Raw genomic sequence first — 25,631 nt, 5'->3', positions numbered from 1 at the left:
ACATAATGACGGCTTAAAGTAGGTTGACAGAGTCCTCCCTTGGAGTCTAGCTTGGAAAATCCTCACTGGGGAGGAGCAGGCCCACTTCTCTTTTTGGCAGATGGTTCCTAACTACGGAGGGACCAGATTGGGCGCCTGGCCCTGCAGTGCGTGCCAGTGTAACTGATGCGGAAACCGGGATTTGGAAAACACCGTCTTGGCTTTCCCTGGACTTTACACTCTAGAGGGCGAGGACTGTGGCCCAGTCACCTTCCCACACAGTGCAGAGCAGAAACTCCAGCCATGTTGTGTGGAACAGAACCCTTTCCAGTGGCTTCTGACTCTAGTTCCTGATGTAGTTTAAACTAATTTGGGCAGCCATGGCAGCAGAGGCCAGGAACAGTATTCAATACTTTCTGAACTTGCGATTCTCCCTCAACCCAATTCGCATGAAGCAGCTTCGGAACATTTGTATCTGTGTAAAACTGAGAGACCTCAGTACACCCAGTCCCCTCTTCCAACACATGGGAGGTTCGAGGTTTCCATGTGAAAATACTTTTTATATGTGACAATAAATCATTTGCAGCTATAAATCTGGAGATGTTTCAGCTTGTTTTGTTTCAGGAGGAATTTCTTAGGGGCACTTGGCCTACACCCTGTTTTTCTTCTAGAATTACCTGCTGTAAGGTCTGAAAAATTTTCAGTAAACAGATTCTGGCACAAATCAATGTGTCCTTTCCTGGAGAGGAGAAGAGATGGCTCTCTGGCCATGTCCTAACACCAGCCTGTCCTTATTTAAGAGGCACGAGTGTCTGTAGTCTAGGTTGTTTTCAAATTTAACCCATTAAACCAGTTAACCTTATTTCGTATGTGACAAGGGCTTTGATGTGGACAAGATGAGGCACAAACTTTTCATATAATTTCCACATTTTTAGCAACAGGTTTTTTTTCTCCAACAGTTTTCATCATAAAAGGTGACTAAACCAGCAAATGAGAAGACAAATCACATTGAAGAACATGAGCTATTGAAACTTACTTTTTATTATTTTTTCCAGTTACCCAGCATGCCACAATCTGATTGCTGACCTGGATGGAACAGAGTGAAATAAATGATTTACAAAGAGATATTTACATTCATCTGATTTAGACTGAATATGCCACAACGCACCACGACCTTCCCCGGGTGACACCGCCTCAGCCTGTAGGGGCTGGTCCTCCTCAGCACGTGCGCCATCCCTGCACGCAGCCGGGGTGGAGCTGGAGTCTGACTCCAGATGAGCAGAGCTCCTGGTGTATGTTTTCAGAAATGGCTTGAAGTTACGTGTTTCAATCTGCTCATTCGTATGCTAGGTTATACATATGATTTTCAATAAATGAACTTTTTAAAGACTTGAGTTGTAATGTTTCCTTTTTATCTTGTAGTGATGAACAAAACACACCAAAAAGGCACATATTTTAACTAGGCCAAAGTATATTAAGGACCAAACTTTTTTTCCTGCCATTCATTTTTCTTTTCATGATCTATATATCATCCTTCACCTTTAATCAATGTCCCATCAGACTCCATTTTATTTATTGTCCTAATTTGTGTACAATCAATCAATCAGGAGACACCAGGAAGCACTATGCATTACTCTTTCCATTCTGTTAAACAACGAAAACAGACAAAAAAGCATCTTTGGCTCGGTGGTGTCAGATTTTTTTTCTTCAATATGCAGTATTTGAGAGGAGCCTAAAAACGTACTTAGTGAAATTAGAAAATTTACTTAGAGTATATCAAATATCTGTACACAGATAATTATTTGTCTAAAATAGTATTTCTACTATACATAGTTAAGCCCTCAAATGCTTTAAAGTAATAAAAATGGACACTGGACATACTGTGTTGTATCTGGGAATGACAAACACTAAAGGCAAGGCTGCAGTTGGGACAGGTCCCTGACCTTCGGCTACCCTGCTTGGCCAGCGAGCCGTCATCCTCATCCCCATCTCAACACAGAGCGGATGTCACCACACGCTCAGCCTTGCCTCTCAGAAGTGGTGTGGACTAGGCTTTGGAGGCGGTGGCATGATCTACACACACAGACCATTCGAATCTCTTGAGCGTGTAAAAGGCTCAAGCCTGAAACAGTAGAACTTCTATTCAGATTCAGAAGTTTTTCATCAAATGTGCTAGACATAAAGGCTGTCACATAAGATATTTTAATTGTCCTTAATTCTGTTTTAGATATACTGTGAATAAATTATACAATATTCTAAAAATAGCACCTTTAAAGAATTATAGAGGTCACTTTATTTTAGCCTCCTGGATCTGTCAACCCCAGTGGTTTTGAGAGAAGAGCACATGTGAGAATGCTCTCAAATTTGGCTGTGTGACGTACACATACGCGCTTGACTCACTCTGGTCCCAAAAGCCATTCCTCTGTCTGGCTTCATCACAGGAGCAAAGCCAAGTTTCTACAATAGTAGCTTTATGAGGTAAAATCAGAAAAAGGCCCCATCCAGAATGATTCAACGTGAAGTCAGACTGCAGTCCAGCCGTCCTACCCATCTACATCACCCGTGTCGAAGTTTGTTAATTTGCCATGACGTGTTAGAAATACACTCTAAGAAAGGAAGTATGCAGAGCAGTACATTATCAGGAAGACATTAATGACAAGCTACATTCCTTCAGATTCTGGGTCCAAACCATGTGTTGTATAGATGATGAGGGTCTGAATGTCTCCAAGGTCTGAGACCTCCTCCATCCCTGGCTTCACAGAACATCCGTCCTAAATCCAGTGCTGAGAGTCAGCGTCTCCCCTCGGAAGCAGCCCTTCATCAAAGTTTGCGTAACCGCACTACTACCATTCCACTGAAGTAAAAATGATCCCCTATGTGTGTGGGAGCTACAAGGAATTTGTATATTTTCCTGTCACATTTTATACAAGGTAGGTTAATACCAGCTGGGGCTATTAAAAATCTGTTTTCATTAAAGAAGATTTAATTTGGGGGGATTATAGAACCACATCCAACAACAATAAACAGAGAAGTAGCAGATTGACATAGTGCTTTATTTAAGCTGTCTGCACGAAGGAAAATCATGTTCATCCCTATCATATACGTGTAAAAATACTAAGGATGTACAGTGTACAAAAACAGTTTCTCCTAGTTATTTCACATCCTCGTGGGCCATATACTTAAGGAAATAGACAGTTTTAGTATGACCAACAGTAAGAGTAATACAGTTTCTTGGGTTTATAGTTGCATCTGCTTAAAATCCTTAACCAGATGACTAGATCTTGCACAGATCTAATGAAAGAACTAGCAAGGTCAAGAAATGTCACAAACTATAAAGCTACAGGGAGGTAATTCAATTACCAATTTAGAGGTTTTCTTTTTATTTAAATAAATACTTTACATTTCATGCTTGCCTGTAATGCACTACCAGGAGCAAGATGAGGAAATTCTACTGTGGACAGTACAAACAGTAGCAGCAAAGTGTGTACGTTGAGGTGTAATATAGAGACCCTGCAGTTAGTAAGGAAGGCCCTTACTTTTGTCCTCTAGGAGAAGCAAGTGGCCCCTGCAAGAACAGTCAGCTTGAAGAAGCTGGAAATCAGGGATGGGAAATGGAAAACAATACTTGAATAATGCTATGTAATTAGTGTAGAAAGCAAAGCTGAGCGTGACCCTGCCAACAATCCAAGCAGAAATAGCCAATTTCCTCCAAGATGGCTGCATTACGACAAGAAGTCAAGCTTCATGACAGTTAGTATGGGCTGGAGTCTGCAAAGTATGAACTGTATTCTCACAGAATGATTCCAGGTTTCAGGGTGTTCCACCTGCCAGAACCCAAAACTACAACTATGGGCGACACAAGGGAAGTTTTAGAAATCTCCCTGTACACACATTTCTGGTTTTCTATTATTCCTCCATGGCAGCTGACAGATCTGGAAGTGAAAATAGGGGATTCTCAAAATCAAAGCCAAGAAGACACCTTGTGTGACCCCAGTGGAGTCTCAGAGGCTGGAATGGAAGTGACTGAGCCCCAGGCGTGGCTGGGGACTGAGAGCCAGTGTGAGGAGTGGCCCGACTGGGGCAATGTCAGTGCCAGTCATTACACTTTAGCAAGTGTCCTTGGCCAAGGTCACGGGAATCACTTTAAGATCTGGGGGAAAAAACCAAAACAACACAAAGCTATGTGCTTAGTGTACGGCGCCATGCTTTCCCTCCAGAGGAGTGAGTGCTCTGAACATCAGCCAGTCTCAGCTTTCTGCTCCTCCTCTCACCTGTTTCTTTCTTATATAATGGATGCAAGACAACTTAAAGAACATACCTTCTAGTCTACTTTTTTGTCAAAATGAAACATTCAACATAATTCCAAGTGAAAAAAAAATTAACTGTGTGTAAGTAAGAATGAACTACCATTTACTGTAACTTCCTACTCAATACTAAGGATGAACTTCACTCAGGTAGAAATATGAAAAATAAGGATAACATTGATGTCTGAATATGTCTTAGCTGCCTTAGTAAAATGCCCTTTAACCCCCGTCAGTCCCAGTGGCCCACCCACTGCCAGCAGTGGTTTCATAGCTATAAATCCACACTTCCAGCGTCAAGAGGCTAAGACATCTGCATATGAATATGATTCATCCTACTTAGAAAGTCACTTGCTCTTTCATACAACGCAATCATAATACTGCATCACGCTGTCGTCTTCCATTTGGGAGCTGTCAGAGAGTTTAACTAAAATCCATTTCCATGATCACTCCACGGAGTGGGTGGCCTTCTGCTTGCCGCAAGAATGGCCCCAGCCCCTAGGACTTCATAGGCTGCTTTGGAAATTGTCAGCTCCTAGCACCAAAGGGTTTAATCTGAAGATCATCATTAATGAAGGAGAAAGATGAGGTTTGCATACATGCCCCCTTTCAGTGAGAAATGTTGGAATCTGGGGACATGAGTATATACAGAAAAAGAAAAGCTGAAGGTGTTCTCTTTTTTTGTTGTTTTTTCCCTGATGGCTTAATTCAGTGGTAAATGTACCATGATCCCAAGAAACACACCAGGTTCTTAGCCTTCACTGCCCACTTCCTAAATCCTCAAGATGTGTTCATTTTGCCATGTAAAGATCATTTCTTATCATCACTCAGGTCTCAATTTTCTTCATTACTTTTTGTTGCCAGGTCATCATCATGTTTCAATTCTTCAATGAGCAAACGTCAACAGCTATTTGTTTCATTAACCCCTTGGCATGGATAGTTGGGGATTTTCTCATTTTCAGTACCAAGGGGTTAAATGACAGCATCTCTTCTCCCAAAGCCAAATTCTAACCAATATATTCCATTTCAGAGCCTTATCGTTTTTTAACAGAGGAGAAAAAGTGCATGATTCTCATCAGCGTGTACAATCCTTGCACATGGGTCAAAAGAAACTGCAGTAAGTCTATTTTATATAGGTTGGAGCTGCGTTTGCTGACATGACATACAATTCTCATCACTAAAAAATAAATACTACTGCAATATAAACAAAATCATAAAAGGACATTCAAAGTTTTAACATCTGAGAAAAAGCTAATTCACGTAGAACTGAAAGTAAAAAATTAAATAAGGCAAACACCTGTTTACCTTGGTGTACAAATTTTGGTGAAAAGCAGTATCATTATACCTGTCTACATTCTTCAGCCATCAGAGGTGATAAATGTCAAGAAGGAAAAAAGGTTTCCAAGCACGGGGGAAAGATGCTCTCTGGCGCAAACTGTTTCATAAGACCCTGTAAGTGACCTTGGCTGTGCATGTGCCTTCGTTTCTTGGTAGAACAGTGTTCACTGGCTCATGATTGCCCGGGAGTCTCGACATCCACATGTGATATGGGCTTCTTCTACAGTATCCACCAGGAATTTAAAAATATATATATATATATCTATATATCCCAACAGTTGTTCAGTCCTTCTACCAAATGCTTCCTAATCAATTCCAGCCACAGCTTAGTGATATATACCTACTTCACGCATGGATCTGATGTGCTTTACATATGCACGCCACCACCCTTCCACAATTGCTTGTTCTGAATTGATAAACTATATCTTCTTAGTCTAGTTAGATTTTCTCTTCTAGAAAGTTAAAAAATGTACCTAGAATCAGTGTATCTCATTTAGCCTTCACTGAGGGAAAAACTCAAAGATCAAAAGATGACAATTGGTGCACAAATGAACAATGGTGGGCTCATGACTTCCAAAGGCTGGAAAATTACTTCTGAAAGTTGCTATAATAGTAAGACAGTAGCAGCAACAGCATGAGACCTTAGACTGAGATACAATTTCATGCAAAAACAAAAACTGGAGTGTATTTGCGTGTATGTGTGTTTTCATGAGGGTGAAAGGTGGCGAGGGGTGAAGACCCTTGGCTGGTCTGGGATGTCGGAAGGTGCCCCTGCTATGTGTAAGAGCTAGGACTGGTGATGTCCAGGAATCATTTTCAGTAATAAATTGAAGATGACAGTGAAGTAGCAGAATGAGAGAGACTTATTCTCGTCCACTTGCAGAGTAGGAAAACTGAGGGAAATGCGGCCGCCTCTCATTGTCCATGCAGTCCATACCATCCTCATCATCTGTGGGCAGGAAACAGCTATTTTAATTTTACATTTATTTTTTGCAACATTATCTCTGGTCTATGTTTTGTAAACTCTGAACATAGGAAAGATGAACAGAGGCAATAGCTCCTATAAACTTGTGTTTATCGATAAGCTATACAGTGATTACACTTCCAAAATCATCTGATTTTCATAAATACATAGTCTATGAAGAAATAATACTGTAGAATCATCTCTAAGACATCAAAATTTCAAGACTCAACTCAATGAAACAGTGAAAACAATGGTATTGAAGAAAACAGAGTGTTTAAGAAGGAGCAGTCTTCAGTAACCTTTCATTTCATGTAACCACATATATCAAAATTGCAAGTCAGTGAAACCCACAGCATCCAAAGTCTGTACAGAATCCATCATCAAATGTCTTCAAGTGCTTGTATTTTTTCTTTGTGAGGCTTTAAGTGCAATTGTAAAATAAAGCTTCCTATGAAATGTTATTCAACATCTAACATCTGGCTTGACTCACCTTTCCCAATTGCCCTATGTGAAAACTTGAGCATGAAGGGGCTAAGTGAAAGAAAAAGAGGGAAAGATGTCAACGTCTGAGGCCTGGCTCATCAGGAAACAACCAAAGAGACTTGAAAGGCATCAAAACAGGCCGCTTACAATCACAGTGTTCCTCCTCTCAGCTTTCCTGGTTTTCTCTATTTCAAAGATCACAGATGATCAGCACCCTCTTCTCCTAAGTGTCCTGTGATGACAGTCCTGTGCTGTCGGAAGCTCTTCCTGATATGTGGCCACACGGTCAGCCACTCAGTCAACATGCACTCCCACACATCTGCTCTGGGCTGAGCACCCATCAGGCCCATGGACCGCAGAACTCTGAACAAAGTTCCCAAGGACCCCCTGGACTCACAGTCTCCTGGGGGAGGTGCTCCACTTTAAATCCCCCGTGCTCTCCTCTAAGCTTAATTATATGCTGTCCTGCAATGGAAATCAGTGAATCTTTCCAATACTCAACCCTTTTCTCTTCAAGCAAAATAATTCAGTTTCCTCAAACCCATATAGGAAGTACATTACCAATTTTTTTTAAAAAATATTCTAACCTCTCCAGGGAGCATCAGCTGGACGTGGGTGTAAACAAAGAAAGCATATAGGCCAGATCCCACTGCACTGAGGCTCTGACTCTGTCACCCTGAAGAGGAGGATGCTCGGCCTTTGTCTGAAGAATAAACACTTCCATTCTTGTCTCACTGTTTTTCTTTTCTGTATCCCATTCTTAATGCAGAAGATTCTAAGAAATGGGATTCAAGCTGGCATTAGCCCAAATGTTTGACCTCTAATGTATCAGAAGATATCCTTGCATTAGGTAAGATTTGGGGCTCCCTGCTCTGTGGAAGACACTGAACTCGGAGGCCCTCTCTCCTTCAGCAAATAGACCACTGGAACTGCAGTCGGCATTGCTAGAAGGTATTGAGGTTTGAGGAAATCTCTACCTCCTTATAAAGTTATTGGTTCCAATATTTGTACCAAGCAAGTCACATGCATCTTTTAGATCAAATACCTTCAGCAGTTTTTTAGCTACAGTAGAAACGGAAGGAGCTGGGAATGATGGTGTATCCGTGGTTGAGCCACAGAGTATAAACACTCTCTAGAGAATACAGGCAGCTAAAACCTTCATGTTCAGATTCTGACATGTGCCAATCATATTTCAAATAAACAATTTTCCTCACCAACAGCTTTATTTTGCTCAGTGTTTCTGCACAGCAAACATGCAGCTGGCTCTGGACAGCAGTGGGGAGCCTGGTGCTTGTCCTGCTCAGCCAGGAAGGGCAGGAGAGCTGCCTGGGCTCCTGGGGCCACGACCAGGACTCACTCTAGCCCGGCGAGGTTCAGCATCCAGGTTAGCCAGACGCTCCACAGGGGCAGGTGCTGGACACTCTTTTGGAAGAGGAGGGACTCTTGCTGGGTGTCAGCTAAGAATTGAGAGACAGCCTTCACTCTCACTTCAGTAACACATTCCTCGCAATTCTGAATCTAGGAAATTTCACAGATACCCTGAGGGCTCCAATCCTTGATATTCTTTAAAGCCAATGATCCCCCTCCATCATTCCAGCCCTTTTCTGTTGGCAGGCTTGGTAACAATGAGGTGTGAACATCTGATCATGGCCCTAAAAGAGTTGAGAGCCTGGGCAGGATGGTGGGAGGGGAGCTGGAGGAAGTGGCAGCTGACTCTGAGTCGGAGCCTGTCAATGTACACAAGTTAGTTCCTGCTGTGAGAGGCTGTGCATAAGGAACAGTGATGATAATGAGCATGAACTATGTTTTTCAAAAACACTTATCTGGAAAAAGAAGACCATGATCAACTCTACATGAGGAACATCAGTTGCCTGATTTTCTTAGAACATTTAACAAACGTCATTATATGGCAGTAAAAGTGACCAGATCTCAAAGAAACCCTCTTTTTCTGTAAGGGGAAGGCAGAGGACCATCAATGGCAATAACGAAAGATGACACATTCCCAAATCTGTTCCATTATTAATGCCAGTGAGGACAATCTGGCATGTCACTGCAGCTGTTTGTAGAAAATGGGACATTTTGCCTTTCTAACTGCTGATGTGTTCTGAACAGTAACTGTACTCTGTTTTATACAAGCAAGGTGGCAAGTGGGAAGACAACTGCTAACGACGGTGCTACCCTGGACTTGCACCAATGAAACTTCTGTGTGTTAGCAGTTAGGGAGCTGCAATGGTTTCTTACCAATTAAACTATTCAAAGCAGCAAGAAAAAGGTTATGTTCAATGTAATCACCGTTTTAAGGTTTCACTGATTCTCATTTTTATCTGCCCCTTAAGGGAATCTAGGATGGATCCAGGAACTGTCAAACTAAAAACACCGCCCCTTTGCCCTAGAAGAACCTGCAGTTCACCACCATCGAGGCTGCTCCCCTAAGACAGGAAGCCCAGGGCCCCGTGGCCCCCAGTGCGGAGCGCTGCGCGGTGCCGAGCCACACACACACACACACACACACACACACACACACACACACAGACACAGACACACACACACACACACACACACAGACACACACACACACACACACAGACACACACACACACACACAGACACACACACACACACAGACACACACACAGACACAGACACACACACACACAGACACACACACAGACACACACACACACACACACAGACACACACACAGACACAGACACAGACACACACACACCACACACACACACACACACACACACACAGACACACACACACACACAGACACACACACACACACACACACACACACACACACACACAGCAGGAGCGGCTGCTGAACAGAGGTGCCTACAGATGCGTCGATGCTGGTCTTTGCCTGGGCACACTCTGCTGAGCTCTGTCGTCTGACTTTCCTTTCTACAGCGGTCCTGAATCTGGAAAAACACAGGAAGTCCACAGCGCCCTCCCCACCCCTCAATTGTGGGGTGCCCTGTCAGACACAGATGACACTGCTGGGCTCTCGTTGCCATACTGTCCGGGGCCCAGGGGCAGGGCAGGACCACACCCCATTTCTGACACCCACAAAAGCCAGACTTTTCTTTAAAGACAGAGTCTTGCACTGTTGCCCAGACTGGAGGGCAGGGTTGTGATCTCAGCTCACTGCAGCTTCTGCCTCCTGGGTTCAAGCGATTCTCCTGCCTCAGCCTCCCGAGTAGCTGGAATCACATGCATGCGGCCCCACGCCTGGCTAATTTTTGTATTTTTTTGTAGAGAGGGGGTTTCACCATGTTGGCCAGGCTCGTCGTCTCAGGCTCCTCCTGACCTCAGGTGAGGCGTGCACCACTGTGCCTAGACAAAAAGCCAGACTTCCGTGGGCCGACAATTGCAGGCGGATTTTGATAACCATCTTGGAAGTTACTACAATGTACAGGCTTCGTAGGTATCTCTGTCTCAATCTAGAAGTGAACCTATGATCATTTAAAGACACCAAGGTTGTAGGGCTTTCACAGCATGACCCATGTCTGAAAGGACATATGTTATTTAATAATGGAGTTGCTGTTAGTGGTAAAATATGACATGCCAGGAAAAACATTCTTGATGGCTTTTATATTGCTGATTAATGAAGCCAAGGAACTAGGTTCAAATTATGTTCTAGAAACTGTGCTGGGGGACTTCTAACACTTTCTAACATTTCAGTCTCATTTTAGAAGTCCTAGAAATTGAGCAATAAAATGCAAACTAACGACAAATTCTCATCAGGACAAGTGCCCCGTGGGTGTGGTGTAAGGAATAAGGCAGGTAAGATGAATTTCGCAGAGATTCTGGTCCTTGAAAGCTAGGGCTTTGAAATTCAAGTCAATCATGAAAAAATAACTAAGAGGCATATACAACAGTTTCTAATTGACCTTATTTGTAACCAAATCCATTTTGATTTGCTCTGGTCTTTCCAGTCCCACATTTCCGAGCACAGCATTAGTTGGCCCTGTCCGCCGGCCCTCCACTACGCCAGCCCTCCACTACGCCGCTCCTGCAGCCAGGTGCTCGCTGGGTCGGGCCTATCGTCCCCCGAAATGGACTGGACCACAGCACACAGTAATACTATGGACTAACCAATCTGGTGCTTGAGCAGAATTGAAAATAGGGTGATTCAAATTTGCAGAACTCTCAGTGCCTCTCCTAAATTTCTCAGGCACACAGGAGGACAAAAACAGGCCACCGAGAGAGTATCAGCCCTGCTCCCCACTTTTGCAGAGGACAAAGTGACCGGCCATCGCCCAGAGCTGTAAGGGGCAGAGGCAGGACATAAGACGGGTTCCCCAGGTCTGAGTCCTGGGCTTTTTCAGCCTCACTCTGGGTCCCAAATTGGGATTTCACTTTTAGCTTTCTGAAGTAAAATATCTACTCCTGATATGTTAGAGCCTTCCTATTTCTACGACTTCCGAAATAACGTCTTTACTTGCTCTAAAGAGTATGCAAATGCCAAATGCTCTATTTAAGAGCAGAAACTTTCTCAAAGAGGCTGAGACTGAGGACAGAGGCCTGTCAGGACCTCCCCAGTGTCTGCTTTGGCTATTCGGAGGGGAGGCAAACCCGGTGTCCTCCCAGCTCTGAAGTTCCTGGGCCCTCACCATATTCTGTTTATTTATGCACCTAACAAGTATTATTGAATATGCACACTGTGCCAGGCATCTAACCAGGAGCTTGGGCTAACAACGAATGAGACAAACTAGATCCTTCCTCTCCAACCCACTGCACATTAGCGGTAGAAAGAGACACTAAGCAAACAAACAGAAAAATACCAGCAAGGAAAGGTGCCAGTGTAGAGAATGAAGGGTGGGAGGGAGTGTTGTCAGACTGATGTTCTTCAGACTAGGAGGTCAAAGAAGGTTCTCTGATGGAATGACATGCAAGCTTAGAGCTGAAGGACAAGAAGGAGCCGTCCATGTAAGATCAGGGAAGAAGAGCATTCCAGGCATGGACACCATAAATACCGTACCCAGAGCCTGAGGCATGGTGACCTGTGGCATGTTCGAGGTGTGGCTGGAACCCAGGGACAGTGGGGGAAGATGGAGCAGGAAGAGGTCAGAGAGGTGGACAGAGCCCAGATCAGTCAGTGCTGTGCAAACCAGTGTGAGCAAATTGGATTTAGAGTGCAATGGAATGGCACTGGAAGGTTTTAAGCAGAGGAATGGTGTGGTCTGATTACAGTTAGGATTATATCCAAATGAAAGGGCCTAGCAAAGGCTCTATGGCAGGAACTGCCCATGGGTGGATCCAAAAACTCACTGGTGTTACCCAGCATTTTGGACAATTCTAATGCCACAGTCCATGCTGGGGACAGAGGCCAAGGCCTATGCCCATTATTTCTACTCAGCCCTGAGCGACCTGCCCATGACTCCACAGGCTTTCCAACACTGTCTGTCAGTGACTCTTAGTGATTCTAAAATTCTAGCAATGGCACAAGACTGAGTGGAAACTCTGCCTCACCACAGGATAGACCATCAGTAGCTCACTTCAATGTATTGGTATTTCACAACTTAGACTAGACATCGGTCAAGTTGGTAAGCCCTGCTCCCTGACTATGGCTGATCCAACTTCAGGACCTGGAGCACCTTAACTTTATGTGAATCTAAAGAAAGAAAAGCACACACACACAATTATATCTTCACTTTCAGGGTGTTCACAGTCCCCTTGTCGCCAGACCATGGTCCCCATATTAAGACCTCTTGGCCCATATGACCCCTTGTTTGCCTCTTGACAGTAGAATCTGTCACCTGTGACCATGTTGGGCACAGCATTAGCCTCCAACCTCCCCTCTCCCGGACACTGAGTCCACATCAGCACTATTGATGAATCTGCCTCCGAAAAAGGAATGAGAAGAGAAGACATATAGGAAAGGAATCGAAAAGAAAAGGAGAGAAAAACTATGATGTGAACCAAAAAATGTGTGACTTGAAGCATCCTTGCAGCCCTCCAAATATTGCCCCGAAACGCAATCGTATTCGCATTCCTAAGTTAGTGATGATACACACAGACCTCTGTCAGCATGAAAATGTTTATCAATTATGTCTGATCACCTTTTCCCTCATTACAGCTCCACTGATTTATGGAATTTCTCTAAGTGTGAGACATACTAATGTATATGAATTGACTTGAAGTGGTACATGAACACATAGTTTTCATAAATATGTAATTTATATGTATTCAAAAGAACCAGCAAACTAAATTATGTCCTCACAGATAATGCTATTTAAGAGAGAGCTAAGTAAAAAGGAGTGACTCTAAGTGAATTTTAAAACTATTAAGTAAGTAGGAGGCCAGAATTGGCAAAATTCTGAAGGTGATGTGGGAATGAACGAAGTCTAGGAAAGAGGGGAGTCTCTATTTCACAGTCCTTTCAGTTGGTGTCAAAAGAATCTATTGGAGAACAGTAAGGAAGGGCTAGTCTGTAATTTCATCTACAATTTCTCTCTATATAATTTATCCTACCCAGAAAAGCATTTCTTGCAGTCCTTTGATATTACCTGTCTTTTGATATTTCCACTGGGAACTCAATGTTCTTAAATTCAATTCAATATGCAATATTCTTAAATAGAATGGAGTAAGTCACTGTGGAATTTGATCTTGAAAATATCAGATGAGTTTTTAGAAGACTGTTTTCTTCAATTACATTAGAAGAAATTATATTAGAAATTTATCAATTGCCTTCTAAATTTACTTACATTTTTCAGGTGGTGTTATTGTAATAGTCTGAGCTGTAAATTCTTCATCAAAATATCTAGTATCTGTCTCAGATGTTACTTGAGGTTTAAAAGGAGGTACAAGCTGTAAAAAGAAAGAAAAAGAGTTTTATTAACTGATTTCAATTCAGGAAAATTCCTTTCTGGGAAAAATGCAGAGAGCATGTAGTTAAATGAACAGAACAAAAGTCTACAATGCTGAGTCGCTGTGTAAGGGGGACATGGTATTTGGCTTCCCAGTCAATAGTCTAAACAAACCGGTGGGTAATTGGTGGTTCTGTATAAAATGTAATGGATCACGAAAAACAACAAAGGAAAACCACAGAATAGGACGGGAGAGGGATATTGAAAAATCTGTCCTGGTTTTTTCCCCCAATAACAAACATACATGCAAAACCATATTGACAGGGAGCAGTGTGCCAGGACGTGGGCTCCTCTCCGGGCAGCCGCTTTCTAGTACTAGCTGAAGAAGGTATTAACAAAGATACAACTTAATAATACAGCTACCACCAGGGTACGGATGAGAGTGCTGCCTTTCCCTTCGTAAAGAACTACAACTTTGGACTTTGCCAAGAATTTGCTGATAGGAAGTGGGCATCGATGCCCGCCCCGCTCTGGAAAAGGGTTTCTTGGCAGCCCCTGCAGTTACACGCAAATTTTTGCCCACAGCTTTCATCAGATCCTCAAAGGGGACCACACCCCAGAAGAGATTAAGAGTAGCTCCTCTGGGATTGACAGGGCAGGAATCATCTCATTCAAGTTGCACCTGTGGCAGGCATGGGGGTGGGGGAGGCGGGGGTGGAAGAAAGTCTTGGGGAACCGGAGGTCTCAGGAGCCGGAGCCCTGTGAACCTCTGCTGGTTGGGAGGGAGAAGAAACTAACATGAGGCTTCTGCGTCTCGGGGCTCTAGCCTTCAGGGATAGGTGGAACCCACAGGTTCCTTCTAGCACAGGATGCCCAGAGCCAGAGCATTAGGGTCAGAGTATGTGCTCTGCAGAGCATCATTCAGAACAGGGGATGCTGCTTTAGAATACGGTTCTCATGGGGATAGGAACATGGCAAACAGAATGACAGAAATCAGCATGTTTTATACAAATTTTACAGAAACAAATACACAATTGGCTTGAGATCAGTGCATTTTCCCACTCTTTCTGTCACCAAATTTATGTTAAATAATAAGGCGAAATCTTTAAACTATTCTCTAGACAGAACTATATTTTTAAGAATGGTGGGATGAGCAGAATTAAAAGCAGGTTTTCAAAATAAAGGACCACATTTCAGTTTATGGTGCATGCTACAAAGCATTCTTAATCTCTTCTTTTTAAAATTCTTTGTTTGCCCCCAGCACACAGCTATTCTAAGGTCTTCATGACTGTCAAGCTTTGAGGATGAACCAACTCTACATTCCACTGATCAGCTGGTAATGGCTACTAATCCCTGACCTGAAACAAACTCCTCTGCTAGTGGTAAGCAGAGCCTGCCATGGTGCCAGACCAAGTTTCTTTCTAGCTGCTCTGCTGGCTCCCTGGACATGAGCAAGCAGGTCACTCCACTGCTAGAAACCCTCCCTCTGAGTCTCGGGCTACGCGCACTGTCTTCAGCGGCACCACATATCACTGCTAGAAACCCTCCCTCTGAGTCTCGGGCTACGCGCACTGTCTTCACCGGCATCACATATCACTGCTAGAAACCCTCCCTCTGAGTCTCGGGCTACGCGCACTGTCTTCAGCGGCATCACATATCACTGCTAGAAACCCTCCCTCTGAGTCTCGGGCTACGCGCACTGTCTTCACCGGCACCACATATCACTGCTAGAAACCCTCCCTCTGAGTCTCGGGCTACGCGCACTGTCTTCACCGGCACCACATATCACTGCTAGAAACCCTCCCTCTGAGTCTCGGGCTACGCGCACTGTCTTCACCGGCACCACATATCACTGCTAGAAACCCTCCCTCTGAGTCTCGGGCTACGCGCACTGTCTTCACCGGCACCACATATCACAGGCACGTGCACGGGGAACACCAGAGGCAACAGAGGCTGGAACGCTTTTGTTTGTTCGTTTTTTAAGAAAACCCAGGGGTAACTGGCCCTGTCTGACAGGAAACTGGAAGACTGGAATTCTGGTTGGGTTTTTCTGATTTACTATTCTACAGATGTTCACAAAATAGGTCTTTATCCATCCAATCAAAAGTTAACCACAAGAAATTCCTGTGGCTGGAATCGGCTTCTCTTGGGCACTAGGAGTAGGTTTTGCTGACCTCTGCTCCCCCCTTTTCATCTGGTTCTTTGTGATGTCAGAAATTTAAATTTGCCTTCAAGTTAGGGGAAACTTGTCCTTTTAGATGGGAGAATGATCATCTGTAACTTTAACAAACTGAAACCTATCTTAACACTTTTCAAAAGATTACAGGAGAGCTTAAAATAGTCTCTGTTTCAAATGCCACATGTACTGAGGACTTTCCTGACCACCTTCTTATATTAAACAGCTATCCTCCCCCTCACTTTCTATCTTCACATTGCCTTTTCTTCGAGACTTTGCAACATCTGATACACAGGCACGTATACCACATATGATATACGTAGATTTGTTTGTTACTGTCAATGTCATCATCAATAAAATGTAAGTTCCACGAGGGCAAGGACTTTAAAAAAAGTTTATTGATGAGTAATTAACATACACTAAACAGCCCACGTTAAGAATATACAACTTGGGCTGGGTGTGGCAGTGTGTGCCTGTAGTCCCAGCTACTTGGGAGGCTGAGGTGGAAGGATCACTTCAGCCCAGGAGGCAGAGGTTGCAGTGAGCCAAGATTATGCCATTGCACTTCAACCTAGCCTGGGCAAAAGAGTAAAACCCTCTCAAAAAAAAAAAAAAGAAAAAAAGAAAAAAGAAAAACAGGCAGCTGATATGTTTTGACATATGTATATACCCATGAAACTGTCACCAAAATCAACATGGTGAAAACATCTACCACTTTAAACGTCGTCTCGTGCCCATGTGTGCTTCCATCCTCCCACCCCTGCAGGCCAACATCTACCGCTTTAAACGTCGTCTCGTGCCCATGTGTGCTTCCATCCTCCCACCCCTGCAGGCCAACATCTACCACTTTAAACGTCGTCTCGTGCCCATGTGTGCTTCCATCCTCCCATCCCCTGCAGGCCATGACTGGCATACTTTCTGCCGTAACTGACTTGCTTGTATGTTTAAGAATTTTATGCAGATGAATCATATAGTATGTACCCTTTGTCTGTCTCGTTCATTTAGCATGATTACTTTGATATTCATGCATGTCACCGCAGGTATCAATAGTTTGCCCACTTTGCTGGGTCATATTTCAGTACACAGATGTATCACGATTGACCCACTCATCTGTCAATGAACATCGGGGCTGTTTCCAGTTTGGGGCACTTACAAACAAAATTGTTATTAACTTTTACGTCCAAGTCTTTGTGTAGACATATGATTTAATTTAGGACAAATACTAAGGAGTGGAATGGCTGGGCCATATGGTAGGTATACATTTGACTTTTCCAGAAACTGTCAAATTGTTTTCCTTTATGTTAAAAAACAATTCTAATTCCTAATTCACTCAGAGCGTTTCATTTTTTGTTTAAATAAATTTTTAAAAGGATGAATTTTTCTTGATTTTTTTTTGCATCATTTGATATAATCATTTCCTTCTTACTCTGTTAATAGGTGAACTATAGTGATTGGTTTTGAATGTTATATTCCTAGAATATATTCCTAGATATTCCTTATATTCTATTCTTATATTCAATCTTATATTCCTAGAATAGACCACACTGGTAGTGGTTCTTTGTATCTATTGTTAGATTTAATTTGCTAAAATTAAATTAAACATTTCAGCATATATGTTCATTAAGAATATTGGTCTATAGCATTCTTTTAAAAATCTTTTTGCAGGCCAGGCGTGGTGGCTCAGGCCTGTAATCCCAGCACTTAGGCCGAGGCAGGCAGATCACGAGGTCAGGAGATCGAGACCATCCTGGCTAACACGGTGAAATCTCCGTCTCTACTAAAAATACAAAAAATTAGCCGGGCGGGTATGGTGGCGAGCGCCTGTAGTCCCAGCTACTCAGGAAAATGGCGTGAACCCGGGAGGCAGAGCTTGCCATGAGCTGAGATGGATGGTGCCACTGCACTCCAGTCTGGGCAACAGAGTCTGAGACTGTCTGAGACAGACTCTGTCTCAAAAAAAAAAAAAAAAAAAAAATCTCTTTGCATACTGATGTCAAGTTAGTACCTGCCTCACAGAATGAACTGAGAAATATTCTCTCATCTTCAATTTTCTGGAATAATTTGTATAGAATTGATAATATTCCTTAAATGTTTGGTAGACTTCATTGGTGAAAATATGTGGGTCTGGTGTCTTTGTCAGAAGGATCTTAACCACAATTATAATTTCTTTAGTAGGTACAAGGCTATCCATGATATCTATTTCTTCTTGGTAATTTGTATCTTTCAAGATATGTGTCCATTTTAGCCAAAGAGTTGAATTTATTGGCATAAAGTTATACATGTTTCTATATTATCCACTTAATACCAATATAATCTGTAGCAGTGTCAACGTTTATTATTTGTCTTCTCACTTTTCTATTCAGTCAGGTGAGAAATACATCCATTTTAATGATCTTCTCAAAAGCCCAGTTTTTCTTTCATCAATTTTCTCTATGATTTTTTGTTTCTGTTTCATCGATTGCTATCCCAATCTTTATTTCCTTTGTTCTGTTTACACTGCATTTAATTTGTTCTTGTTTTTATAATTCCTTTTTTGTCTTTCTTAGAGACAAAATCTGACTCTGTCACCCAGGCTGGAGTATAGTGGTGTGATCATAGTTCACTGAAGCTTCAAACTCCTGGCCTCAAGCAATCCTCCTGCCTCAGCCTCCTGAGTAGCTATGACCACAGGTGCGCACCAGTATGCCCAGCTAATATTTTATTATTCAGAGATGGGATCTCACTATGTTGTCCAGACTAGTCTAGAACTCCTCTACCTTGGCCTTCAAAAGTACTGAGTATAGTTGTGAGCTACTGTGCCCAGTCCTAGTTTCTTAACATAGAAGCTAAGGTCATTAATCTTACACTTTTCTTCTTTTCTAATATTTAAAAATATCTTTTAGTACTATAAATTTTATTTAGTACTATAAAGTATTGCTTTAGCTGTATATCACAGCTAAACATGTTGTGTTTTCATTTTCAGTCCATTCAAAATACTTTCTAATTTCCCTTTGATTTCTTCTTTGATCCATGGATTATTTAGTATTTAGTTTCCAAGAACTTGGGGATTTTCCATATATCTTTCTGTGTCTTTTTAATTTCATTTCCTTCAAAGAGAATATGTTTTACAGTAGCTAAATCCTTTAAAATTCATGGAGTTGTTTTGCTCAACATAGGGTAGACTGTGGTAAATGATCTGTGACCTTGAGAAAAATAAGTGTTCTTATGTTGTTGGGTAGCGTGTTTCATAAATGTCAATTAGATCAAGCTGATTGATAGTATTGCCCAAGCTGTCTATAATCTTACCAATTTCTCTCCAATTGCTGTATCAATTATTTGAAGATGGGTATTGAAACGTCTAATAGTAATTGTAAATTTGTCTATTTTTCCTTATAGTTATATTAGTTTTTGCTTCATATATTTTGAAGTTTTGTTATTAGATGCATAACTAAGATGGTTAATACTTCTTGATGAAATGACTCCCTTAATTATTATGAAATAATCCTCCTTTTCTCCAGCAATATTACTTGCTTTGAAATCTACTTCGTATGATTTAATATAGCACTCTAGTTTTCTTTTGATTAGGGTGAGCATAGTATATAATTTTCTGTTCTATTACTTCTAATCTACTTATATCTCACATTTAAAATTGATTTCTTATAAGCAGCATATAGGTAGTTCTTGCTTTTTACCAAGTCTAATCTCTGTCTTTCAATTGTGGTGTTTAGAACATTTACATTTAATGTGATTATTGATATAATTAAGATTAAATTTACCATCTTGCTATTTGTTTCCCACTTGTCTCATCTGGAACTTTGTGTTGCACTAATGTGGTATTCCCAACCCCTAAAACAGTCTTTGCCACATAGTAGCATTCAACAATATTTGCAGAATAAATGAATCAATCATTAAATCTTGGAGTGGAGTAAGATGTCAGTGAGCACGTAGCATATCTTTTTAGAGATTAGGAAATTAAAGCTGACACTGGTTAAATGGCTTGCCAAAAATTATACAAATAAGAACTGGAGTGGCAAAAACCTAGGTCTCTTGATCTCAAGGTCTTTCTACTGTAGCATTTACAATGTGAAGGCTTTGAATGAAAACTACTTTCGCTTTTGATTGTTTCTCTACAAATTAGTCAGTCAAGATATTCATTCTGGGAAGCATTATTCCCCCTTCCACTCCCCCTGTCCCTGAAGGTGAAGACAACTCAGTGTAATATAAACATTTGTAGAGGAAGCAAAGACCCTACATTATGTATATGGGGAACGTTGTGGGGTAGGGCTTGTAAAAGACTGCCTCAGTACGGTTGGGCATGGTGGCTCACGCCTGTAATCCCAGCACTTTGGGAGTCTGAGGCAGGCAGATCAGGAGTTTCAGACCAGACTGGCCAACATAGTGAAACTCCATCTCTATTAAAAATATAAAGATTAGTTGGGTGTAGTGGCACATGCCTGTAGTCCCAGCTACTTGGGAGGCTGAGGCAGGAGAATCGCTGGAACCTGGGAGGCAGAGGTTGCAGTGAGCTGAGATTGTGCCATTGCACCCCAGCCTGGGTGACAGAGCAAGACTCCAACAAAAAAAAAGAAAAAAAAAATTGCCACAGTACTTGAACAGAAGCAGTCCCGTAAAAATCATCAGGATGCCCCAACTTTAGATTTCATTACAAATTTCTAGAATATATAATATTCCTGAGTAGTCTTCATAAAGTTTATGGAAAATGTGTATTATGAAAAAACCATGCACAGATTTCAAAAAATTTCTGCACCAAAATTAACTCACACTAACTTGTTGTAACATGTCTGTACAGGATCAAGTTTGAGGCACTAAGAAGGATAAGACGTCAGTTTGGAAAGAGCCCCTGTAAGAGCAACATGAATTCTAAAATCAAAGCAAGAACAAACATTAAATTCATGGTGAAGCTTGGGTGGAAGAATGATTAAATCACTGATGCTTTATGAAAAGTTATGGGAAGTATGCCCCAAATAAATCAGCAGTCTAAAAATGGGTAACTTATTTTATAAAGGGACAAGACAATGTGGAAGATGAAGCCCGCAGCGACAGACCATCCACATCAATTTGCAAGGGAAAAATTAATCTCGTTTGTGCCCTAATTCAAGACGACCAGTGATTAACAGCAGAAACAATAGCCAATACCATAGACATCTCATCTGGTTCCGCTTACAGAATTCTGACTGAAAAATTTAAGTTGAGCAAACTTTCCACTCGATGGGGGCCAAAACCGTTGCATCCAGATCGGCCGTAGACAAGAGCAGAACTTTCAATGGAAATTTTAAACAAGTGAAATAAAGATCCTGAAGCATGTCTTTGAAGAATTGTAACGGGAGTTGAAACATGGTTCTATCAGTATAATCCTCAAGATAAAGAAATGGGTATGAAGAAGTGGCAATGGTCCAGTCAAAGCAATATTGGACAGGTCAAGGGCAAAGGTCATGGCAATAGTCTTTTGGGTGCTCAAGGCATTTTGCTTATTGACTTTCTGGAGGGCCAGAGAATGATAACACCTGGAGAAAGTTAGCCAAAGCTTTAGCAGAAAAACTTCCAGGAAAGCTTCACCAGAGAGTCCTCCTCCACCCGCATAATGCTCCTGCTTAATTCCTCTCATTAAACAGTGGTACTTTCATGAGCTTTCATGGGAAACCATTAGGCATCCACCTTACAGTCCTGATTTGGCTCCTTCTGACTTATTTTTCCCCTAAACTTAAAAAAGCTTTTAAAGAGAACTAGTTTTTCTTCACTTAAAGACTGCACTGACATATAGGTAAATTACCAGGACGTTCAGCTCTTTAGGGATGAACTAACTAGCTGGTATCATGGCTTACAAAAGTATCTTGAACTTGATGGAGCTTATGTTGAGAAATAAAGTTTATATTTTCTGTTTTTCTCTTTTAATACCATTTTCCATGAACTTTTTGAAGTCCCCTCATATTTACTTTAAATAATAGCTGAACGAATTTCAAATATTATATTATTATAGGTTGAAATGTGTCCCTCCAAAATTAGTATGTTTAAGCCCTAACCCCAAGTACCTCAAAATGTGACTCTATCTGGAGATAAGGCCTTTAAAAAAGTAACTGCATTAAAATGAGATATAAGGGTGTGTCTTAACTCAATCTGGTATCTTTACAAGAAGAGGAAATTTGGACACACAAGTAGACACACTAAGGAAAAACCACATGAAGACACAGGGAGAAGACGGCCTTCTGCAAGCCAAGGAACGACACCTCAGAAGAAACTAACCCTGCCTGTACCTTGATCTTGGACTTTAGCCAGAAATGTGAGAAAACGAATTTCTGTTGTTTAAACCACCCAGTCTGTGGTATTTTGTTATAGCAGCCCTAGCACATTAATACATTAATTTCCTATTTCAGCTTTAAACCAGAATCTTCATCTCTTCTTTTTCTCTAACCACATTTCTCAAAACATTTCTGTATCAACAGAATGTAAATTCCCATTTAGAAAGGATAGTCATAAATATTTCTGTAAATCTCAGCTACTTTTATGGATCAACTCAATGAATAGCTATAGTGTCATTAACTGCAAACAACGTATTTTTCTGACAAATGCACTAAACTTGAAACAAATCTTTATTTGAAAAACAATTTGCTTTCAGAAAATGTGCTATCCAGTGATCTTAAACAAGACAATAAAGTTTCTGGGTTCAAGACATCAATTTCATTTCACTGGAAATATGCAACTTGAAGTCCATATGGTGACAGCAAAGTTGAAGCACCCTAGATCCTTTCCACACTGATCTTTTATCAAACTTTAAATGTTATGAAATCACTCTACCATTTACTATCTTCCTAAAAGTGTCAATGAAAGAACAGAGAGAATTTTCTGAAGGTTGTTAGAGTAAGTCACATTTGGTATTCCTGGTATGGCTGGAATGACCACACGAGGGTATATAGGAACACCAAGGTCTCTGAAGGTAAGGGACTCCACAGACCTTTCTTAGCAACAGGTCGCGTGCTACTATCAGATATCTATATTCTTTCTTCTATTGTTTCTTCCAGGTGCTTAAGAAATAGAGTGGAGAACTTGAAACTTTCTGGGGCAGCTGATGTAGACAGTGATTATGGTATCTTAATTGCCTTAACAACTGTGGTTATTTCCACCACTTTGTGTTGGCTTATAGGGTTCAAAATCAGCAAAAATAGATGTTTGCTGTAAAGAATTGCCAACACTATTGCATGTTTAGATCTCCCAGAGATAGTAATCTGGTGCTGTAATTTTCACTTCTCTGAAACAACATGAGAAAGTAGTCAATCACAGGTGGAGATTCTGGCTTATTTAATTTCTATTAAATACTGGCTTCACGCTTTGTGTATATGTAGGTGTGCACGTAGTGGAAAAGCAGGAGTATAAAAGAGGATTTATTTCTAACAAAACTAATGGATATATGGCATACATTATTTAGTTACATTGTATGCTAAGCTGTGCCATACCAGTGAATTCTTCTTGACATAAAACTAGACACGATAATTATATTTCATTTTTACAAAACTACACAGTAATAATTGAAGCTCAAGCTGTTAATCTTGTGCCTATATAAAATGTACCAAGGGGCCCAAGGTATATAACAAATTAATATACCACTATTGTATCATCATAGACCTGCCAAAATGAGTACTTTAGCTATAAAAGACATTAAATGTTTAATTAATACACCTGCTTTCCTTGCTGGAATTCTGAAGCATTTGTTAACACATGATATGGATGATTTGCATTACTTTAAAAAGTAATCCCCAGAAATTGGAACTTGTATTTTCTTTTCGGTGATACATTTTTCTCATTCAAAAATAACTTCATAAGCACTCATCCTACTGATTGTAGGTCTATGCACAGGTGATGTTATTCACAAATATCTATAGCTATGATACATTATTTGAAGATCTGTTATACCTGGAGAGGATTCACCTATAAATTACAATAAAAGAGCTCTCATTAGTGAAACACTGGGAGCCTTTTTAAAAGGCATGAGAGGGGAACAAAAATACTTTGCATTAGTAGTGTTTCTGGACAAGTTGCATCTATTCTAACTATCGGAACTTCACTAAGAGCCTAGTGAAACAATCTACTTTCTCCCTTCTTCAGCTGATTTTATAGGCACTGTCCAACATCAGCAGTGTGGCAGCCATTAATCACTATTTCTCATGAGAAATATTCAAGAACATGAGCAAAAGTTGAATAAGTATGTAAACTGGGGAGAAATGACATAAAGGCAATTTCCAACTTACAAGCTAATTTTGTTATAAAAGCCTATATAGGGAAGGCTGGGCACAGTGGCTCACATCTATAATTCCAACAATTTGGGAGGCCAAGATGGGCAGATCACTTGAGGCCAGGAGTTCAAGACTAGCCTGAGTAACACAGAGAGACTCAATCTCTACAAAAAAAAAATTTTTAATTACCCAGGTATGGTAGCACATGCCTGTGATCCCAGCTACTTGGGAGGCTGAGGTGGAAGGCTGAGGGTGAAGTGAGCTGTGATTGCACCACTGCACTCCCCTGGGTGACAGAGAGAGACCCTGGCTCAAAAATTAAAAAAAGAAAAGAAAAAAAGAAAAATGCAGCCTACATATAAACTGGAAAAAACTTGGGACCTGTTTCAATAGATACACACACATACACACAAACGCTATATAATGTAGGTAGGTAACTACGCAGTAACATTAAGGTCTATTAAACCAGAAATATATAAAAATATAATACTAAAGCTTCTAACAAGTATCTATTATTTTTAGAGAGAAATTCATATTATATTTCTGTAAAGATGATGTAACCAAGACCCCCCCTCTCTGTCCAGGTTCTAGCACTGACAGCCCCAGCCACTCTCTTAACACCACATCAGATGAATGCTGGAGAGACCCAGTGGCAGGGAGCGTTTGGGTTGGGGGATGAATTTGTGGTGAGAAGGAAAGACAGGGGCTTTAAAAGCTGAGGAGGAAGAGGTAGAAGTTCAATTTCAGGCACGGGGCAGGCAGCAATTTCTATGTTCGGCAAGAAAGCTACTGGGGAAAAGAACCCGTATTTATCCGGAGCTACTATGCCCAGACGCTACTATGCCCAGAAGCTCTGGCTCCAAACAGGGGTAAAAGAATAGCAAGGGGGGCAGATGAGGTTCTAAACACACACACACACACACACACACACACACACCCCTTTCAGAACCCCAATTGGATATCCAAGGCTTCCCTTGCAGGTGTGTACTGGGCAGCTAAACATCAGAACAGGAACAGGCAAAGAAATCACAAGGAGTACTTCCTGTTAGCCTGGTAAACTCTCAAACAGGACTTTAAATGATCTGAAATACTCTATTCCCTAAAAAGAAAAAATAAGTATGTTTTTTGAGCATCTCTTCAATGTGTCTTTAAACAAATGACAAAATAGTCACATTGAAAATAATCTTACAGATCTAGTCCAATCCCCTCATTTTAAGATGAAAACACTGAGGCCCTAAATATTCACACTAAAGTCATCCTAAAGCATCACAGTATTAACTACCGCCCAATTAATTTTAACCCAATCCTAACTGCAGCCTCTGTAACAGGTCCTTTACTCTTAAAATC

At 41.3% G+C, this 25,631-nt stretch overlaps 2 protein-coding genes across 25 annotated transcripts in view; one reads left to right on the top strand and one right to left on the bottom strand.

The window, feature by feature from the left end:
• Nucleotides 1-1,366, top strand: part of SDCCAG8 (SHH signaling and ciliogenesis regulator SDCCAG8) — a 250,336-nt gene extending 248,970 nt beyond the window's left edge. For all 20 annotated transcript variants that reach the window (XR_012433004.1, XR_012433027.1, XR_012432919.1 and 17 more), the window contains one exon: nt 1,035-1,366. Coding sequence is in view for 10 of the 20 variants with exons in the window: in XM_074036184.1 (XP_073892285.1) it covers nt 1,035-1,083 (49 nt within the window). In the remaining 10 variants the exon portion in view is untranslated. The remainder of the gene's footprint in view (nt 1-1,034) is intronic.
• Nucleotides 1,003-25,631, bottom strand: part of AKT3 (AKT serine/threonine kinase 3) — a 362,856-nt gene continuing 338,227 nt past the window's right edge. For all 5 annotated transcript variants that reach the window (XM_005539655.5, XM_065531593.2, XM_065531583.2 and 2 more), the window contains 2 exons: nt 13,782-13,884; nt 1,003-6,567 (listed from right to left, as the gene is read on the bottom strand). In XM_005539655.5, coding sequence (XP_005539712.2) covers nt 6,482-6,567; nt 13,782-13,884 — 189 coding nt within the window. In that variant the 3' untranslated portion in view covers nt 1,003-6,481. The remainder of the gene's footprint in view (nt 6,568-13,781; nt 13,885-25,631) is intronic.

This window comes from Macaca fascicularis, chromosome 1 (assembly GCF_037993035.2).
Source record: "Macaca fascicularis isolate 582-1 chromosome 1, T2T-MFA8v1.1".
Classification (NCBI taxonomy): domain Eukaryota; kingdom Metazoa; phylum Chordata; class Mammalia; order Primates; family Cercopithecidae; genus Macaca; species Macaca fascicularis.
This window is presented reverse-complemented; position numbering and strand designations above follow the sequence as displayed.